General features: G+C 39.2%; 1 protein-coding gene across 1 annotated transcript in view; it reads left to right on the top strand.

Annotated features, from left to right (window-relative positions):
- syne2a (spectrin repeat containing, nuclear envelope 2a) overlaps positions 1 to 17,248 on the top strand; it is a 79,914-nt gene that overhangs the window by 58,246 nt on the left and 4,420 nt on the right. Inside the window, exons 53-71 of the mRNA XM_079475345.1 lie at positions 153 to 266; positions 366 to 520; positions 665 to 812; positions 1,930 to 2,024; positions 3,662 to 3,893; positions 3,992 to 4,186; positions 5,613 to 5,738; positions 7,327 to 7,482; positions 10,101 to 10,262; positions 11,300 to 11,466; positions 12,676 to 12,838; positions 12,955 to 13,142; positions 13,344 to 13,494; positions 13,584 to 13,766; positions 15,087 to 15,224; positions 15,461 to 15,655; positions 15,741 to 15,966; positions 16,789 to 16,922; positions 17,025 to 17,151. Coding sequence (XP_079331471.1) covers positions 153 to 266; positions 366 to 520; positions 665 to 812; positions 1,930 to 2,024; positions 3,662 to 3,893; positions 3,992 to 4,186; positions 5,613 to 5,738; positions 7,327 to 7,482; positions 10,101 to 10,262; positions 11,300 to 11,466; positions 12,676 to 12,838; positions 12,955 to 13,142; positions 13,344 to 13,494; positions 13,584 to 13,766; positions 15,087 to 15,224; positions 15,461 to 15,655; positions 15,741 to 15,966; positions 16,789 to 16,922; positions 17,025 to 17,151 — 3,055 coding nt within the window. The remainder of the gene's footprint in view (positions 1 to 152; positions 267 to 365; positions 521 to 664; positions 813 to 1,929; positions 2,025 to 3,661; positions 3,894 to 3,991; positions 4,187 to 5,612; positions 5,739 to 7,326; positions 7,483 to 10,100; positions 10,263 to 11,299; positions 11,467 to 12,675; positions 12,839 to 12,954; positions 13,143 to 13,343; positions 13,495 to 13,583; positions 13,767 to 15,086; positions 15,225 to 15,460; positions 15,656 to 15,740; positions 15,967 to 16,788; positions 16,923 to 17,024; positions 17,152 to 17,248) is intronic.

Here is a 17,248-nt window from a genome sequence, read left to right on the forward strand (position 1 = left end):
AAAAAGTGCTTTGTGATGCCAAAATGGTTAGTGGTGTACATGGCATCGCCGTGAAGAAACATGTGTAGCACTTTTTTGAAAATGACTAATCTGAATTAATTTTGTCACTTTATGGCAAACATCCATACTGTTGTGCTCTTCTTGATCTAAAGGAGGAGCTGGAGGAACATTTACAACACATCACTGAGCTGGATTTATTAGAGCAAAAACTCTGCTTATTTGAAAGTGTTACAGGATCCTCAGATGTGAGCATGGACAGCCTAAAGGTAGATCAGTAAGCTCCTAAAAATGCAAGATTTGTTTTATGCCAGAGGAATGGAGTTTCATGTAAATGCTCTCTCTCTCTCTCTCTCCTCATATATAAGACGGTTCTGTTAGATCTGAGTGTGCTGAAGCCTGACCTTTGTGTTCTGAATCAGAAGAACCTTGGTCTCACCCTCGGCCCCACAGAGATCGAGAGGCTGCAGACCCTTAACAGACAGTGGGTTGAGGTCTTCTGTAAGGCCATGGACATGCACAGGCAAGCGCAACTTTACCGAGCTAGTGTTTAACAAAAATATTGCTCAGTGAATTAATATATCTGATCCCAGAATCATTTTGTTTTTAAATGCTTTATTTATGCGTGATCGGAAGCAAAACTGTCATGTTTATGATCTTTCTTTAGGAAACCGTATGGAGAGCAACTGTATGATCAGAACTTTCAAGAGAAGTGTGAGTGCTGGATGCAGCTCCTGGACAAAATTGAGTCTGGTTTGTCCCATCAGGTGTCTGGAAATTGTTCTGTCATAAGAGAGCAGCAAGCTGTGCATCAGGTAAAGCTTTTATGTCTATGAGACGTTTAATCTATATTAAGTAAACCTGATATACAGCCGTGGAAAAAAATTTAGAGACATTTCCAAATTTTAAGATCAAATAAGTATTTCAAGATGTTTTGTGGCCATTCTAGTCTTGTTGAATTTCATCAAAATAAGACCGATAAAGTATTCCAACAGCAACGTGGAAGACTGACAGCATGACCAGACACATACAAATCCATGTTATCCCTTAAAAATATATTTTTTACATATATTGTATCACTTAAAGGGGAATATGAACTTTGCCGTATTTGAGGTCTGAAATAAAGAGCATATTTTCTGTTCACCTGTTTCTCCAGTTAAAATTTTTGGCAAGTAAATGTAAATAGAAACCATATTTGTGGAGAAATATTGTTACTAGTTTGTAGAATGAGACAAACATTTAAATCTTTCCTAAACACATAACTAAAAAGAGTACATTTTAAAATCCCAAAAGAAGTCTCTGATATGGTCTCTTAATTTTTCCACGGCAGTATTGATTTATGATTTACTTGAATGTTTACTTTTATTTTTAATAGCAGATAAGACACAGGGTCACTTGCATGACATTATATAGAAATAATCAATAAAGTAGATGTTTACATGAAATTCAAAATAAACAAACAAAAGGTAAAAGGTAAAAAAACATTGTTTTAGAAAACTGAATATTCTCTGTTTACTGGCTTTTGGATTACTGTATTGTAAATACAGTATGACCCAAAACATGTTATTGTCTGAATAGTCTTTTGCATAAAAATGCAGTCAAACTAAGACAGTGGAGCTTAATACTACACAATGTAATTCTTTTTTAGTTTTTGTCTTTTGTGTTTTCCATCACAATTATCTAAACATTCTTAGAGCAAGATATATTAACTTGAGAAGCACAACGATTGTAGATAAATATAATAAAGTCATGCTTTTGTTTAAGAAAAATGTGTTTGCCAATGGAATAGGAAGATTCTAATTAAAAATGTATATATAGTTCTGCATTTTATAAAAGAGCAAGAGTGGTTGTTTATTAAATACTGTGTACTTTTTGAGATGAGATGGTTATTACGGAGTTATGAATGATAAATGTTAATAATGAATCTTTCAGAGGTTGAAAGTGGAGATGTTGACCAGTCAGCAGTTATGGGATGCTATGATCAGTGAAGCTCTGCAACTCTTGGAGAGCGCTCAGATTGAGGACAGGTGAGTTTATGTAGCATCTCGGTCGATAACAAATTCCCTGAAACCCCAATAATACTGTATAGACAGGACAGCTGTGCCATAGAATTACAGAATATGTTGTAATAATCCCTCTGAAAGGTAATTAAATGGAGATTGTCCAACTGAATGTTTCCACGGATTCCAGCTGTGTCCAAAACTCCTTGAGTGATTTGGAATGGAAGAGCTGTTTAGAGCTCAAGCTGGCTCACTTTTAGAAAATGAAACTTCATGTGCTACCAGAGTGGAAACAGCACGAAATCATGTTTCTTTTCAGCCAATAAGTGCTGCTTCAGATGGATGTCCTGCACTGCTGCGTTTAAGATTTTACGTTGGGCTTAACTGTAGTCTGTTTTTTCACTTCACTAACAAATGTATTGTAGAGAGCCGTAAAGCTACAATTTCGAATTGTTTACATCTCTGTTATGTTATGCATATATAGTATTAATGCTATCTATGGCATCTTTAGAGCTGTTTTCAACTTTTCTTGTTAAAGCGGATGTAACACGCAGTTTCCGCCAATCTCATATTAATGTTGAGTACCCATAGAGTTGTATTGCATTCTTCTTATCTTCGAAGAGCCTTTTGTTTGATCACATTTATAAAATACAGATTCAGCTGTGCGATTATTATACTATATAACTTTAAACAGATGAGCCCTGAACCGATGCGGGGGGCAGGAGTATAGCTCGAGCTCACAACGCATCGTCGCATGATCCCTATAGCTGTTGATTCACTATAAGTTCGTGTGGTGTACCTTATGCAAGTACACGCCGATTGCCAACAAAACACAGACATATGCTTTCTCTCTCTTGCTTCATTTGGTTGACATGTGCCCATGCTCCTTTCATCTTGCACTGGCGGGGTTGACGCGTGGGTGTGCTTTTCCAGAGAATTGTCCAATAGTGGACTAAGAAAAGTTGTTACGTAAGGGAATTTCATGTTCGAAAAACAAACTTTCCGAAACCTGTACGAATGGTGTGGGAGTGAATCGAGCACAAAAATACTACGTCATGTCAAGCATGAGAAGCCAGCACGTTTATCAGTGTAAAGAAATCAGAATGCATAAAACACTAGGGCACCCCACCTTTAAAGCTTAATGTCATTTAACTTCAACCCTTGCAAGATTATATAATGTACTGCATTTTTAAAACTGCAATTTTATGCAGATGCAGTTTTAAACAGAGATGGCGATAGCAAAAGTTACAGATTGCAGCTTTCTCAATTCTCAATTAAAACAACAAATTACAAGCACAGATATTGTAGTTTTTATTTATTGTTAATAGTTTAAGTGCCTTGACGTGAATTTATAAATATATTAATAATGTTAAAAAAGTGAATAAAAATTTGAAATTATATATATTCAAAATAATTATTTATAGTTATAATATTTAGGCCTGTATTTTATTTCATTTCAGAAATATTTGAATAGTTTCAGGTCTAGTTTAAGCAAACTATAATAACCTTGCATAGATCTTGTAACCTTATTTAGATGTCCTAATAACCTTGTTTAGATCTACTAAACTCTGAGTAACTTGCTAATAATTTATTCATTTCAAAATTAGTTGGTTTTCAATGTCCAAATGATCACAACACCAACACGTTTATTCTACTGTGAGCAGGAGTCGTCTGATCCGAAGCCTCGGTAGACTAAAGGACCACTGGCAGGGGACACAGCAAAGGGTCCAGCAACATGAGAAATATCTGGACCAACTGATGATCGAGTGGCAGTCTTATGATGCAGGCTTGAGGAAACTTTCAAAGATTCTCAGACAATCTGAAGAACTACTGACCCCAACAGGACTGGTGCCCTGCACCTTACAGCAGCTTCAAGACACTATAACGGACTTTGAGGTAAGAACGTTCAAATTAGTCGATTTTAGTTTAGACGGTCATGTCAGACAGAAAAGATTGATCGACCGTAAATGTCTTCGGTGGTTTACACCCCACAGCGGACCGAGGAGCAACTACATCGTCACGAAAAACTTTGTAACCAGACTGTGGAGGCCGGCAGGCAGATTTATGCGCTGGCAGATGTGCAGACGCAAGCTCGCCTGCAGACTGAACTGGATGCCCTCAAAGAGACGTGGGAGAGAAGCTGTGGCCTTGTGAAGGAAAGGAAGGCTCTCGCAAACACCGTAACTCAAGTAAGCCATTTCACACGAACAAGAAAAATACACAAAAGCTTTGAATGAGCTGTGAAATAAAAGCAGAAAATGAATAGAGGTCTTAAGAGGAAACCATTTCGAATGAATTTGCTTAATGTTATGTAAGGCAGGGGACGGGCTGGGCTGTAAGTTTTGGCAGATCCATTTTCTGAGTTTGTGCAAACTCCCAACCTAAATGAAATATGTTTGAATAAAGATGACAAAGATTTGCATTAATCTGATGAAGACATACAGTATTTCCACATTTCACTTATTTGTCCTCATGGTCAGTGTTAAGGCAATAACGGTTAGAATGGTGGTCTTGCCATTTGACCTACATGCGTTTCTCTGATAAAGTGCTTTATTTAGAGTATTAGAGATCACGGTTAATCTCGCTGTAATCCATAAATGAGGCAACTGGGCCACATAACACACTAAAGTTAGAAAAAACCCTGCGACTAAACCACTGTACACTTACTGTAAATGTCTGCATGGATTATCTGTCGTCATCACAAGCTTTCCCACAATGCTCTAAGCCGTAAAGTGGAAGCCATATTTAATGTAACTTAATTTTGAATTCATCTAGTTTTATGAAGGTTCTGTTTTCAGAATACTTGTCTATGGAATCTCTCCAAGTCTCCAGTCTGTGGCATATAAATAAAAAGATATCTGTATCCACGGATAAATCATTTATAATAATCACTGGAACACTGTGTTAAACACTTAGAATTTTCCTCTCTGGATTAATGTAAGGCCCTCTATGTTGGTGTCAACCAGGCCTCGCTCTCTCTTTTGCAGTTCGACTTTTAACTCGTACGCCCAAACAGGAACATATTTCCCCCATATTGGCTTACCTTCACTGGCTTCCGGTCTGTTTTAGAATGTTAAGATTTTAGTGATTGCCTATAAATCCTTAAATGGCTAAGCCCCATCCTATCTGTCTGATTTTATTAAACCCCATATTTCATCCACGTCTCTGAGGTCTGCTGGCTTTATGTGGTTGGCAGTCCCTTGAGTAAGACTGAAGCAAAAGGGAGAGCGTGCATTTGCTGTAGCTGCCCCTAAATTGTGGAATGCATGACATTTGTTAGTGAGGATAGCCCCTACCTTATCGAAGTTTAAAACTTGTCTTAAAACAAGTTCATTCGTTGGCTTTTAACTCCGTTTGAGAGACGTGGTTGTTCTTTGTCTTTGTAATACCTTACTGACGTAATTTTATGACTTTTTGTAAAGCTTTGGTCAACTGCGGTTGTTTTAAATGTGCTTTAGAAATATATTCAACTTTAAACTTAACTTTACAGACATCCTGGTTGCTTTTAGCTTTATTAGCATAGCTTGTACTGAATCTGATATATTCCTGTTATTGTGCGTTCTACAATATAGAAAATGTTACAAATAATGGTCATATCCTGGTGTTTCTTTACAGAACTGGAAGCAATGTGAAATTGGACTGGCTAACAGTGCTCTCAAACTGGAGGAGATCAATGCAAGATTGAAAAATCCACTGCCTGTGAACCTAGGAGAATTAAAGACTCTCGAGCAGCTTATACAGGTATTACAAACACTGAAGAGTGACATTAAAAGAATTCAGGTTTCTTAGATTCACAGCCTTTGAGATAGCAACTGGCATTCAGCACACTAGTATTCATTTGAAGCAGACATACAGGCTTCAAAAGTTTTATGTCACATGACAAAGACATATTTCAAGGAGGACATACACTTAATGCTTAGAAAATACACATTTTATGTTGATTTTGCCATCAAATGTAGGTAAAATGATTGTTACGTTGGTATTTATTAATAATTGTATTTAATATATTTATGTGTATTAAGCCGTATTAACTGTTAGTAATAATTTAACAAGTTTATTCATGATTCAATATGTCTGGAGCCTACTGTAAAAACATTAGTCATCATTAAACATAAATGAAACATAAATGTGCAAAGCAAATGGGTTGCATTGGCAGGTCTAAGTTGTTGGTCATCTTTGGGCAACTGCTCCATGAATTTTGTTCCACGAGTTTGTGTTCAGTTGAAAGAAATTGTTTACAAATTCTGCTCGGATCGTAAAAAGGGATTTTATCTGCAAGTGAATCCAGTATCTCAAAGACGACGTATTTTTGTAGGCTAAACCGGAAATGCCACGCTGGTTCCCTATAATGATGTTTACACGTTTTGTCTATCAAGATAATGAACACCACATTTGTTACTTCTGAAGCGGAAATACAATCGGCAGAAGTAAAACGCTGACACGAAGCAATAAACAGACTAGACTTAAGGTCGCTCGATATCAACGTCACCACCACCAAGCCTCCGACAACTCTTTCAAACTTAAAAAAAATTGGTTCCCTGGTCAGTAATTACTCTGCGAATGAATCCGCATCTACGTTTTAAGAGATGTGTGCCCATGTTGCATTATTTGTGAGCTTTATATGAGCGAGGACGTCTAAAGTCCCTGCAAAGGAAGTAGCCACTTTTAGCAACGTGTTAGCCACTTCCGTTTTTTTGGCACAATAAGGCTTAAAAAAGATCACAAGCAGGCTATAATTGGTGTGTTTAATGTCATAGAATAAAGCGTGAGAATATTTAAAGGTTTTGTGTACCACAGACCTTATTTCGTGCGATTTCCCGAAAACCCATTCAAAAAACCCATAGATGTAGGAGCGATGGATCCGAAAGTCCTATAATGCTAACTCGCCTCTGGGTTTTGCATACAAAAATACGTCATCTCTGAGCCTCCCTGTTCTCCCTCTGTTCCTTGATACATTTAAAATATAAGCAAAGTCTTTGGTCAAGCAAAAGCACCAGTTGATTTAATCATGATGCTTTGGATATGCATTATTAACGCATGATGATAGGTGAACCAGTTTTTGATGAGGAGGAAACTATCTGCAGATTGGGTGAAACTCTCAAACAAAAGAAAAAACTTCACACGCTTGGCCTTTACCCCATCACCCCTCATCGGGCTTTAGTGGGTTGTGTGCCCTCCCCCAACCACCCTCCCACAGCTCTTTCCCCCTATCCGCCCCTGCCTTCCCCCGTCCCAAGGCTTAATCCAGAGAACAGATAGAGAGAGGACTAGGGTTAGCGTGCAGCAGAGCAGGGGAGGTTAACTTGGTGCTGCCTGTCGTGTTATGCAGGAGGACGAGGACACGCTGGAGATCTGGGCTGGAGGATTGAATGAGCTGAGCAACATGAAGGCAGACGTGTCACAGTACGTGCTGTCCGGAGACGTAGCGCTGCTTCAAGGACAGGTGGATGAACTTCACAGTCAATGGGAAGAACTGTGCCTAAAGGTGAGTGTGTTTGTGTGTGGTGGGAGAGAGAGAGTAGAAGGGAAACAGAGGCACAGGGCTGTTGTCCAGGCAACTTTGAAAAGACACAATACTTTCACCGCCAGGGCCTCGGCCTCCACTCGTAATGCCGCATGGCACAGAAAAAGAGAGGGAAATGGGTTTACATGAATGGAGATCTTAATGTGTATTGTTTATCTGTTCACAAAGTGGACCAAAATCTGTTGACACACTGGCAGTAATGTTTGTGACTGGATATGGAGACCTGTATGGAGAAGTTGTCACATGTTGGTATGCCATGACATTTTAATGCCTTTAACAATGACATTTTTAATCTTTAATCTTTTCCATATTTCACAATATCAAGTTGTTACTACACGATTATTGTGGCCAAAATAATTCAGGGTCACAATATTATTGTTATATGTACTGATTTGAATTTATTAATTAATCGTATTAGTTCAAGTTTATTTTGTGGTTTTTTTCTGTTTTGGTCAATGAGTTTGATTCGGTGAGTTTGTAACCATTGTGACTTAGGTCAAAACTTAAAGGGGGGGCTGAATCATAAACATCATATTGATAGTCATGTTTTAAAAAAAATAAGATCTTTGGCAATACAAGTGTATTATGACATGCTGTGCTAATATACAGTCCCTTGCTCATTATTAATCTTAATAAATAGGCCTACGTGAAGCTGCGCATTTGATCTAAGTACATTCAATATAAAAAAATATGAAGTAAAATAGTTTGTATACGAAACCCTGGGCGAGAAATACCCAGATGGTCTACTCTTTCCGGCAAATTTCAAAAGTGAATCAAATAAAAATAGCAGGAAACTTCAAAGCGATTCCTGTTTTTTAAATGTGAGTGGAGATTAATACATTTCTCGTCAATAAATTACCTTTGTACCGACGCCTAGGTACAGGTTGATGTTAATACATCATTGGTCAAAGAAGATACAGGTCGCGTGACTACAAAACATAGCGGTTGCAGTACGTCCGAAATCTATTGATACTACCCCTATACGTTACTTTTAAACCGTGAAGCTAAATGGTTTATAGGGATTGTCTTGTGAAGAGCACAATGTGATGAGTATATGAATGGACCTGTGATGTGTGAATGGATCTGCTGTAACTGTAAACAACCAGAGCCATTAAAACAGAACGACACATCATGTATGGCCTACATCCAACGCTGGGACATCACACCAAATTACATCCGAGAGCCTTGTTTAGTGAACCGTTTTTTCAGTTTACAACATCAACAATGTGACTTGGGTTATAGCCAGATTTTCAAACGAAGACACAACAAACTCCGAGTTAATGAGGTCAGTCCGCATGTGTGTATGTGTCTGCGGCCAACAGGTTGCAGGTGGACTCATTCCTCTACTTCAGTAGAGTTTGATTCATTTCATGTTGTTAAAAGAAAAGCTGCAATGTCACATTTTGTTAGTCTTAATTGTGACATAAATGGACCACAGAAAAACACATGGACCACACTGAAACGTGGCGTTCTTTTTTTAAATGCTGCTTGTAAGCCTCTTCAATCTCATGAGCGAAATAAAAAAACTACAAAGCAACTACGAAGCAACAACAAAGCGTTGGTCGTGCTCCCTGTAGTGTCTCAGTGTTCGTACATGCTTAACAGACAAAACCTCTTACCTACAGAAAGCGGTAGAGACACAAAGGCCTTAAAAGTTCTCTGCTGTACTTCACCTCACAGTTCAGTCATCAATCTCACCACATGAGACAAGAGTTTTGTTAAAAGCCTTTCAAATATGAGACATTTGGGGCCTCCTGTGATAGTTCTGTCTCACGCTGAGCCGCCTCACATTGTGCTTTCAGAGTATAAAATTGTATAGTTTGGGTTTAGTTATTTTAAAGCGTTCGAAATGGGGCAGTGAACTGGACTGTTCAAGAGCGACTTTTAAACTTCAGAGAGTGCAAGAGGCGTTTTTTTCTCAAAATAAAATGAAATCGAATGGCTCATGTAACCAATTCTGGTATAGCCACTTTCATCAGATGCGCGACCTTGGCGGAAATGAATCTTCCGTTTGGTTATAATGTAACAGTTTATTATATATTTTATTTATATTGATATTAACATTTTATTGTATATTAATTGTATTAAATTCAATTTAAACTACTCAACGGTTGAGCCTTTGCGAAGGTCTACCAGAAGTTACATTTGGACCACATAACATTTGTTTGTTGCGCTGAAAGAGTCTATATTCTGAGTCTTCTAGATCTGTGATCACATTGAGCAGACAAAAATTTGGATTATTGTGATTGGAGCACAGATGAAATGGTCAAGCGTCTTTAATCTGACAATATCCAATGAGGTCTGACATGTTCCCCCAACATCTTTTTTTGTTAGCGTCTGTATGATATATGTATGTGTTAACTACAAATATCATGGCTATACTATGGTTACCAGAGTGAAACTACATTTGTCATGTTTTACTACAGCTAAATCCCAAAACTAAGGTTACGATACTTTATGTATATTAATTTGTTTTATAGAGACACTTTAGAGAAAATGTTGCATATTCCACTTTTTAGACTGCACATTGTTTGTCACGCTAAATTGGGTTTTAACTTTCCTCTTCATCTTGTGTGCAGGTGTCACTTCGCAAACAGGAAATAGCTGAGCGTCTGAACGCCTGGATTATTTTTAATGAAAAGAACAAGGAGCTCTGTGATTGGCTCACGCAGATGGAGAAGAAGGTGGCACACAGGGGCGATAACCTTGGTATTGAAGGAATGGTGCAGAAACTTAAAAAGGTAGTGACTGGTTACGGTAATAATGGTGAACTTTGTTGAAATATACCATTGTCATTGTTGCTTGCTATTATATGGTATATATTAAGCAGCTTTAGTCTGTATGGTATTATATGAAGAGTTTGTTTCCAAAATGAGATTAAAATAGTTAAAAAAATCATGTTTTTATTGTGTTTGTTAGCTGTATTTTTGAGTTATTGTGGCTTAAATCAAAACAACCAACTGCTGTTGGATTAATATGAAATATTGGAATGCACAATGTTTTTTTATAAATGATTTAGTTCATAATTAAGTTATCTCTTTTTGGAGCTCTTCATATGTGGTTTTATACATATCTTGGAAGGATGAATGCAATGTCACTTGCTTAAGCGTTCCCAAGGGACACCTCACAATTTGACAGTATTTTCTCCCCTGTACATCATATTTGTTCAGTGTTCCTCAAAAAGGCTACAAATGTGATTTTAGTTATAATATTAAGGTTCAAGGTTAGTCGAAATATTTCAGCTTTTTCGTAGGAATTCTTTGTAAAAGAACACCGCTAAAGATGAAATCTTATCTAGTTTATTGCATGTACTATAGAATCGAGGGCAGTGTTGTGCCGCATTAAACATGTGTTCGGTTGTTTACTTCTTTGTTTCTACACAACAATGGTCTCCTGTATGCGGTTTCTCTTAATGCACCGGCAAACATTGCAGTCATTAACACACAGTTTACTGCCAAAGCAGTTCTGCTCAACATCACACAATTGTGAAGCAACTATTGTCTCTAAATGTCTCCAGTAACAGCGTTTCGAAAGACTAGTGTCAAAAGGATCCAGAGGAAGCTAAGCAAAACAGGTGAACCTTCAAAACCTTTCTTAATAGAAAGGGCCCTGAAAAGGGCTTGATACACAAAGAGAGTTCATGCTGAGAGAAGGGTTATAGTTTTGACACCTGTCAGACCCACGAGAGACAAATTGCAGGTAGCTGATTTTGTGTTGTGATGTGTTGATGACAAAAGCACATGAGAGGGGTTGATGCTCATTGTACCTCTCTGTTTAGGACTGCATAGAGGAGATTAACCTCTTCAGCGAGAACAAGAGCCACCTCAAGCAGCTGGGAGAGCAGCTCCTATTGGCCAGTGACAAGGCTAAAGAGGCGGAGATTCACGGGGCCTTACGGGATGTCAATGACCGCTGGGAGCACCTGTTCGAACACATTGAGGCCAGGTGAGAATTAAACAATAAGACATGCATGTGGTCAGGATTCTGGTGTGTGTTAAAAGCATGGCTTAAGGAGAAATGGTAGACAAAAATGGAAAAAAGTAGCTTTTTGCTGTTGTTGCTATAGTCTTCTGATTAACGGCTGACATATTGAGGGATTTAAGTTCCCTTCCTGGTTTCCATTCAGGGTTTCCCTGATTCAGTCAGTCTTCATTGACACTTCAGCCTGTGAAAAGACATTTACATACGAGACATTAACAGATACTTTTATCCAGAATGATTTCCAAATGGTGCTTACATTTACATATGAGATTGGTGATCAACAGATAATAAGCGAAGTTAGTGGTGTTAGAAAAATAAGTCATTTTTTTACTCTATACATTGACTTCTTATAAAGCATTGAGGTAGGTCATTGACATGCCTTCATTTTTTTGTAATGGTCATAATTTTATGCAATTGTATGGTTAAGCATTTTTAAGAGACGAGTACTCAATAATATCCTCAGCGTTTTATTCAATTCAATTTCGGATAGTTAAAACTACTACAGTTGAGTTAGCATATACCCTTGTAATTGACCAAAATACAGCTATTATAATGTTTATTAACCATGTGATCATTCTGATCAAGGTGATAACATTTTCTTTTTAAGAGCTTACAATTACTAAATGTGACCACTAGGGTCTTGTGTGATTGGTCTGTCCAGCTGTGTGACATGCTCTTGAACAGCCATATGGTGATTGTACTAGAAGCAGGGTATTAACATACTCCTCACTAGTATCGTTGGCTCAGCTTTGCCATATGGCCTTTTCAGGCTTCTCTAGCCTGTTTAAATCCCTCTGTATAGCTACAGTTGGATGGATCGAACGGGGCGGTGGTCTGTCATCTTACATTAGCTCCTATGAACAGAGGCACAATGGGGCCAGTACAGTATGTACTCAAGCATGCTATAAACACAGTCCACTCCACCATCTGCAGGTGTGGCTGTTCAGGCGGTTTTGTAAGGCCACGTGGTCACTTCTCTGCATAACAATGCAATGAGAGGCTACACTGTCAACGGGCTCAGGACAAACCCAAGCGGAACACCCTTTGTCTGTGTTTTGGTGTTATCTGACCTGGGTTTATCAGACCTTTTATTTTTAAAAACAATCGCTATTGTCAGTTTTGGTATCATGGACAGGCCTTAAAAATAATATGCTTTCTCTTTTAAACACTTAGGGCGAAAAAGCTGACAGAGACCCTTGTGACAGTACAGCAATTGGATAAAAACATGAATAACCTTCGTTCTTGGCTCACCCGCATTGAGACTGACCTGGCCAAACCTATTCACTACAATGTGTGCCATAGAGATGAGATCCAGAAGAGACTGACGGAGCAGCAGGTCAGCAAAGCTAAAACATGAAAATATAGAAGTATAGAAATAAACTTGCGAAATATAGTATATAGAACTCAATTTATTAAACAAAGATGTTGGTTTTCTAAATTATGTGCATTTAGGACTTGCAGCGTGACATTGAGCAGCACACAGAGCGGGTAGCCTCCGTGCTCACAATGTGCGATGTGCTCCTTCACGATGAAGATGCCTGCAACAGTGACGGAGAGAATGACTCCATCCGGCAGACCACACACAGTCTGGACCAGCGCTGGAGAAACATCTGCTCCATTTCCCTGGAGAGAAAGATGAGGTATGACCATTTATTCTGTTACCTCCACATTCATCATACGCTTTCTCTAGGATCACTTCATTGGGAGGAAGTGTCAGCGAACTGGGTTTTCTGGATACAGATTTATTTGGTGTGAATCTGGATCTCGTATAGTGTAGTTAAGCTGTGCTGAATACTTCTCTCTACTTTGTAGCAAAGGTTATTTTGTATTTGTCTTTGCAGGATTGAGGAGACGTGGAGATTGTGGTGTACGTTTCAGGACGATTACTCTTCTTTCGAGGCCTGGCTCAATGCAGCTGAGAAAACTGCTGCCCAACCCAATTCATCTGACGTCCCGTATGCAGAGGCCAAAGAGGAGCTTAAGAAATATGAGGTCTGTAGTTATATTTCTCTGTGGAATATTGCAAGGGTTCTGAAATTGATTTTGTGGTTATGGTTATGTTTTTAATGTTAATGTTTTAGGGTTTCCAAAAGCATGTACATGATGGTCTGACGCAGCTGGAGATTATTCATAAGCAGTACAGGCGACTGGCCAGAGAGAACCGCACTGATACGGCCTGTAGACTGAGGGTTATGGTACATCAAGGGAATGAACGCTGGGACGCGCTGCAGAGAAGAATGGCTGCCATACTGCGCAGACTCAGAGTAAGTGAACTGATACGGTTATAAAAGAGCTTGGTTCTGCATTTTGCTACATCTTCACCAGAGCCGTTGAAATTGAGTTACAAAGCCCACATAGACGGCCTTTGGAAGAATATGGAATGCAGAAGTAACTCGTGTCATGGAGCGACCAATAGTTTCAAACACAGCACTGAAGCCCTTCATTTCAATGTCTCTCAAACGCATTTGCTGTACAGTTGGTGAAATAACGGCATGTTCTTTGAGTCGGTGGACATATCTTATATTCATATATAAATGTAGTCAATGTAGCATTTAGTGTACAGAATGTGCTAAATTTATGCAAATATAGTTGCTGTTGTCTGTCTTGCTAAAAATCCATTCGGATAGGTTAACAGCACGGACTTGTTTGGAATTATTGAGCACTTCATGAACCACGTGACCACACAGCGGCAAGATCGAGTGTCATAACTCTATATTTCAAGGCTATGATCTACACACATACAATAGTTTTCATTTAAAAACGCTCTTCTTCCACAGTAGTGTTTTGAAGCGCTTTGCAGAAGCTACTCATCCAAGTTTGAAACACTAGCGACCCTGTACTCCGCACAGATAAAACGTTGACGCAACATGCATATTCTGTCAGGCGTTTATTTATTTTTATTTGTAGAGGAACGGCAGAGTTTTTTAAATGGAATGAAACGATAAGGTGGATAACACAAGGTTATAAAGTTGCAAAAGCAGGCGAAAATGTAGACCGGGGAACATGTCAAAAGAAAAACATTGGAGGAATAAATAAAAAAATAAATATAAGCAATAAATACGGTACATACTTGGGCAGTCGTGGCCTAATGGTTAGAGAGCAAGGCACTTTACCCCTACTGCAGTGATAGCTGCCCACTGCTCCGGGTGTATGTGTGTTCACGACTTGCTGTGCTTGTGTTCACTACTCTCTGGATGGGTTAAATGCAGAGGGCACATTTCAGGTATGGTTCACCATAACTGACAAATATGTCCCTTTCACTGTTTTTTTTACTAAAAGAATGATATTTAACAGCTTTGCTTTGGGCTTAAAGGGTCACATGACTGCATCACATTACCTAAGCCTGTCTTCACAGCCCACACTACAACACAACAACTGTTTTCAGAAAGCTTTTTGACCCTCGGCAGTGTCCGTGTGGACTGAAGGAGAAATGTTGAGAAAAATAATCTTTTGTTTAAACATTACTCTGATAAAAAGTTTACTTTTTTGTTCTGTATTCATTTCTGTATCCTATATTCTGTAGATATGCATTTTCTTCTATGAACATATCATTTAATAATCTTGTCATCTTTTTACATATTCAGCACTTCACAAGCCAGAGACAAGAGTTTGAGGGAACCCGCAAGGTTCTCCTCGGTTGGCTCACTGACATAGACCTTCAGATGAACAATGTGGAGAACTTGTCTGAGCGGGACCTCCAAGAGCCAATGAAACGGCTGAAGGTTAGAAAGCAACATCTCCCAAATGCATTCATTCATACAGTTTAAACTAGATCATATAAAATGACACTTTAGTTCATTTATTGTTTATTTTAGATATTAGTTATTGGTTCTGTATATATTTATTGTATGTTTGTTAAACCTTTTTTCTGTAAAGGCCCTATGGAAACAAACTTGAATGAAACTTAAATGAACTCAACTTTTTGTCCTTAATCGAACGCTTTCGTCTCACCCCTCAGAGTTTCAAGAAGGAGATCCGTCTGAACACCAACAGGATTGATTCTTTGATCGTGTTTGGCGAGAGTCTGATTCAGAGGAGCTGTCCTCAAGATGCTGTTGAGATTGAAGATGAGTTGGAGGAACTACACACGTACTGTCAGGAAGTGTTCGGCAAAGTCGCCCGATTCCACCAGCGCCTCACCAGCCTCCCGACGGTACTTTTTCCTTTTCAGATTTTCCTTGACATTATATTTTGGTGGCATAAATGACTTTATTTCACTCTCTGTTTGTAACAAACAGGTATTGCAGGAGCCAGAGGCCCTAGACACCAGGAGCACCAACCGTGACACACCATCCACCAGCCAACCGTCCATGTGCCTGTTGGCTGCTCCTCAGGAGCTCTCTGGTCGGGAAACCCCTGTCAGTGTAGACTCTATCCCGCTGGAATGGGACCACACTGGGGACGTTGGTGGCTCTTCTTCACATGATGAGGATGAGGACGCTGACTTCTTCTCTGCCTTGTCAGGTGATTAAATAAACTTTAAGAGCAATCAAGAGTTGAAAACGGCAGTATCGTCCATTTAGACAGGAAGTGACAACTTCTCCAATAGTCCAGTTCCTCTGATGGCCACCGTCTTACTTCTAGTTAGCCATTGATGGGCATTTCAGTTTGGCATGACTGCAAAAGCTTATTACCTTTCTTTGCACCCCATCCCACTCTTCCACCCCTCCCAGCATCCACCTCTTTCACTGTATTGGCGCATGTGAATAGAAAAACTTGCCTGGTGTTTTTCTCCTTCCATCACAGAGCTCTTTCTCACTCCTAAATCAAAGGATCTAAGCGTCCTCACCCTGCTCCGCTATGTGCTCTTATCATGAAAGCTTTGGTCATGTAGGGCTGCTCTGTGACTCGGGCACGTCCAGCTCTCAGGGAGGGGAGGGAACGGCCCTTCAGTTCGATTCAGCTCAGTGCACCTGCTCATTCCCCTCCACAGCTTTCTTCCTCATGCAAAAGATAACAACATTTATTTGTTTCAATATCAGAAATGCAAGTATGTATTGTTCTAAAAATAGTTCCTGTAACACGGCTGGTAAAGCATGGTGCTTGCAACGGTGGGTTAGATTCCAAGCAAACATACAGTTCGAACAATAAAAAATAAAAACATCTTGAATGCATAGTAAATTGAAAAATGTACAAATGAAAAGGGGTCCTGTAATATGTCCCCTCTGATGTCTAATGCTTTTTAAAATGGAAATATACTTTTTATTTTAGTTTATCCCAGTCTAGTGTTTTGTTTGTAGTAAGTGGTTTAATGTCTCTCTCTCTCTCTCTCTCATAAACTCACAGGACAAAACTGGAGCCTTCCAAACATGTCTGAAAGGAAATCCTTCCACATGAAGACCTCCTCACCTTCGCACACCAGCACACTCCACATGGAGACCTCCTCACCTTCACACACCCGCACACATGAACAAGGCTATGTGAGTCTATAACTTTAGGTCCTTTTCGTACTCTCTAAACATCTTCACAACACAGTCTGTACACCTGAGAGGATTGAATCTAAAGAAGTGTGTGATCGGCAGGTCCAGCTGATGTCAGAGTGCAGCGGCAGTATTAAGAGCGTGAAGAGGGTGTCTATGATCCTGGATGATGAGGAACACCAGGATGAACACGGCCTCACTGATCTCACCACTGCAGACAAGCAGTCAGGTACATAACAAGCACATAAGCCTGAGAATAAAGTCTTGTACACCTGCTGAGAATTTTAAGTCTTGTACACCTGCTGAGAATATAAAGTCTTGTACAC

The sequence above is a fragment of the Barbatula barbatula genome, assembly GCF_947034865.1.
Source record: "Barbatula barbatula genome assembly, chromosome: 15".
Classification (NCBI taxonomy): Eukaryota; Metazoa; Chordata; class Actinopteri; order Cypriniformes; family Nemacheilidae; genus Barbatula; species Barbatula barbatula.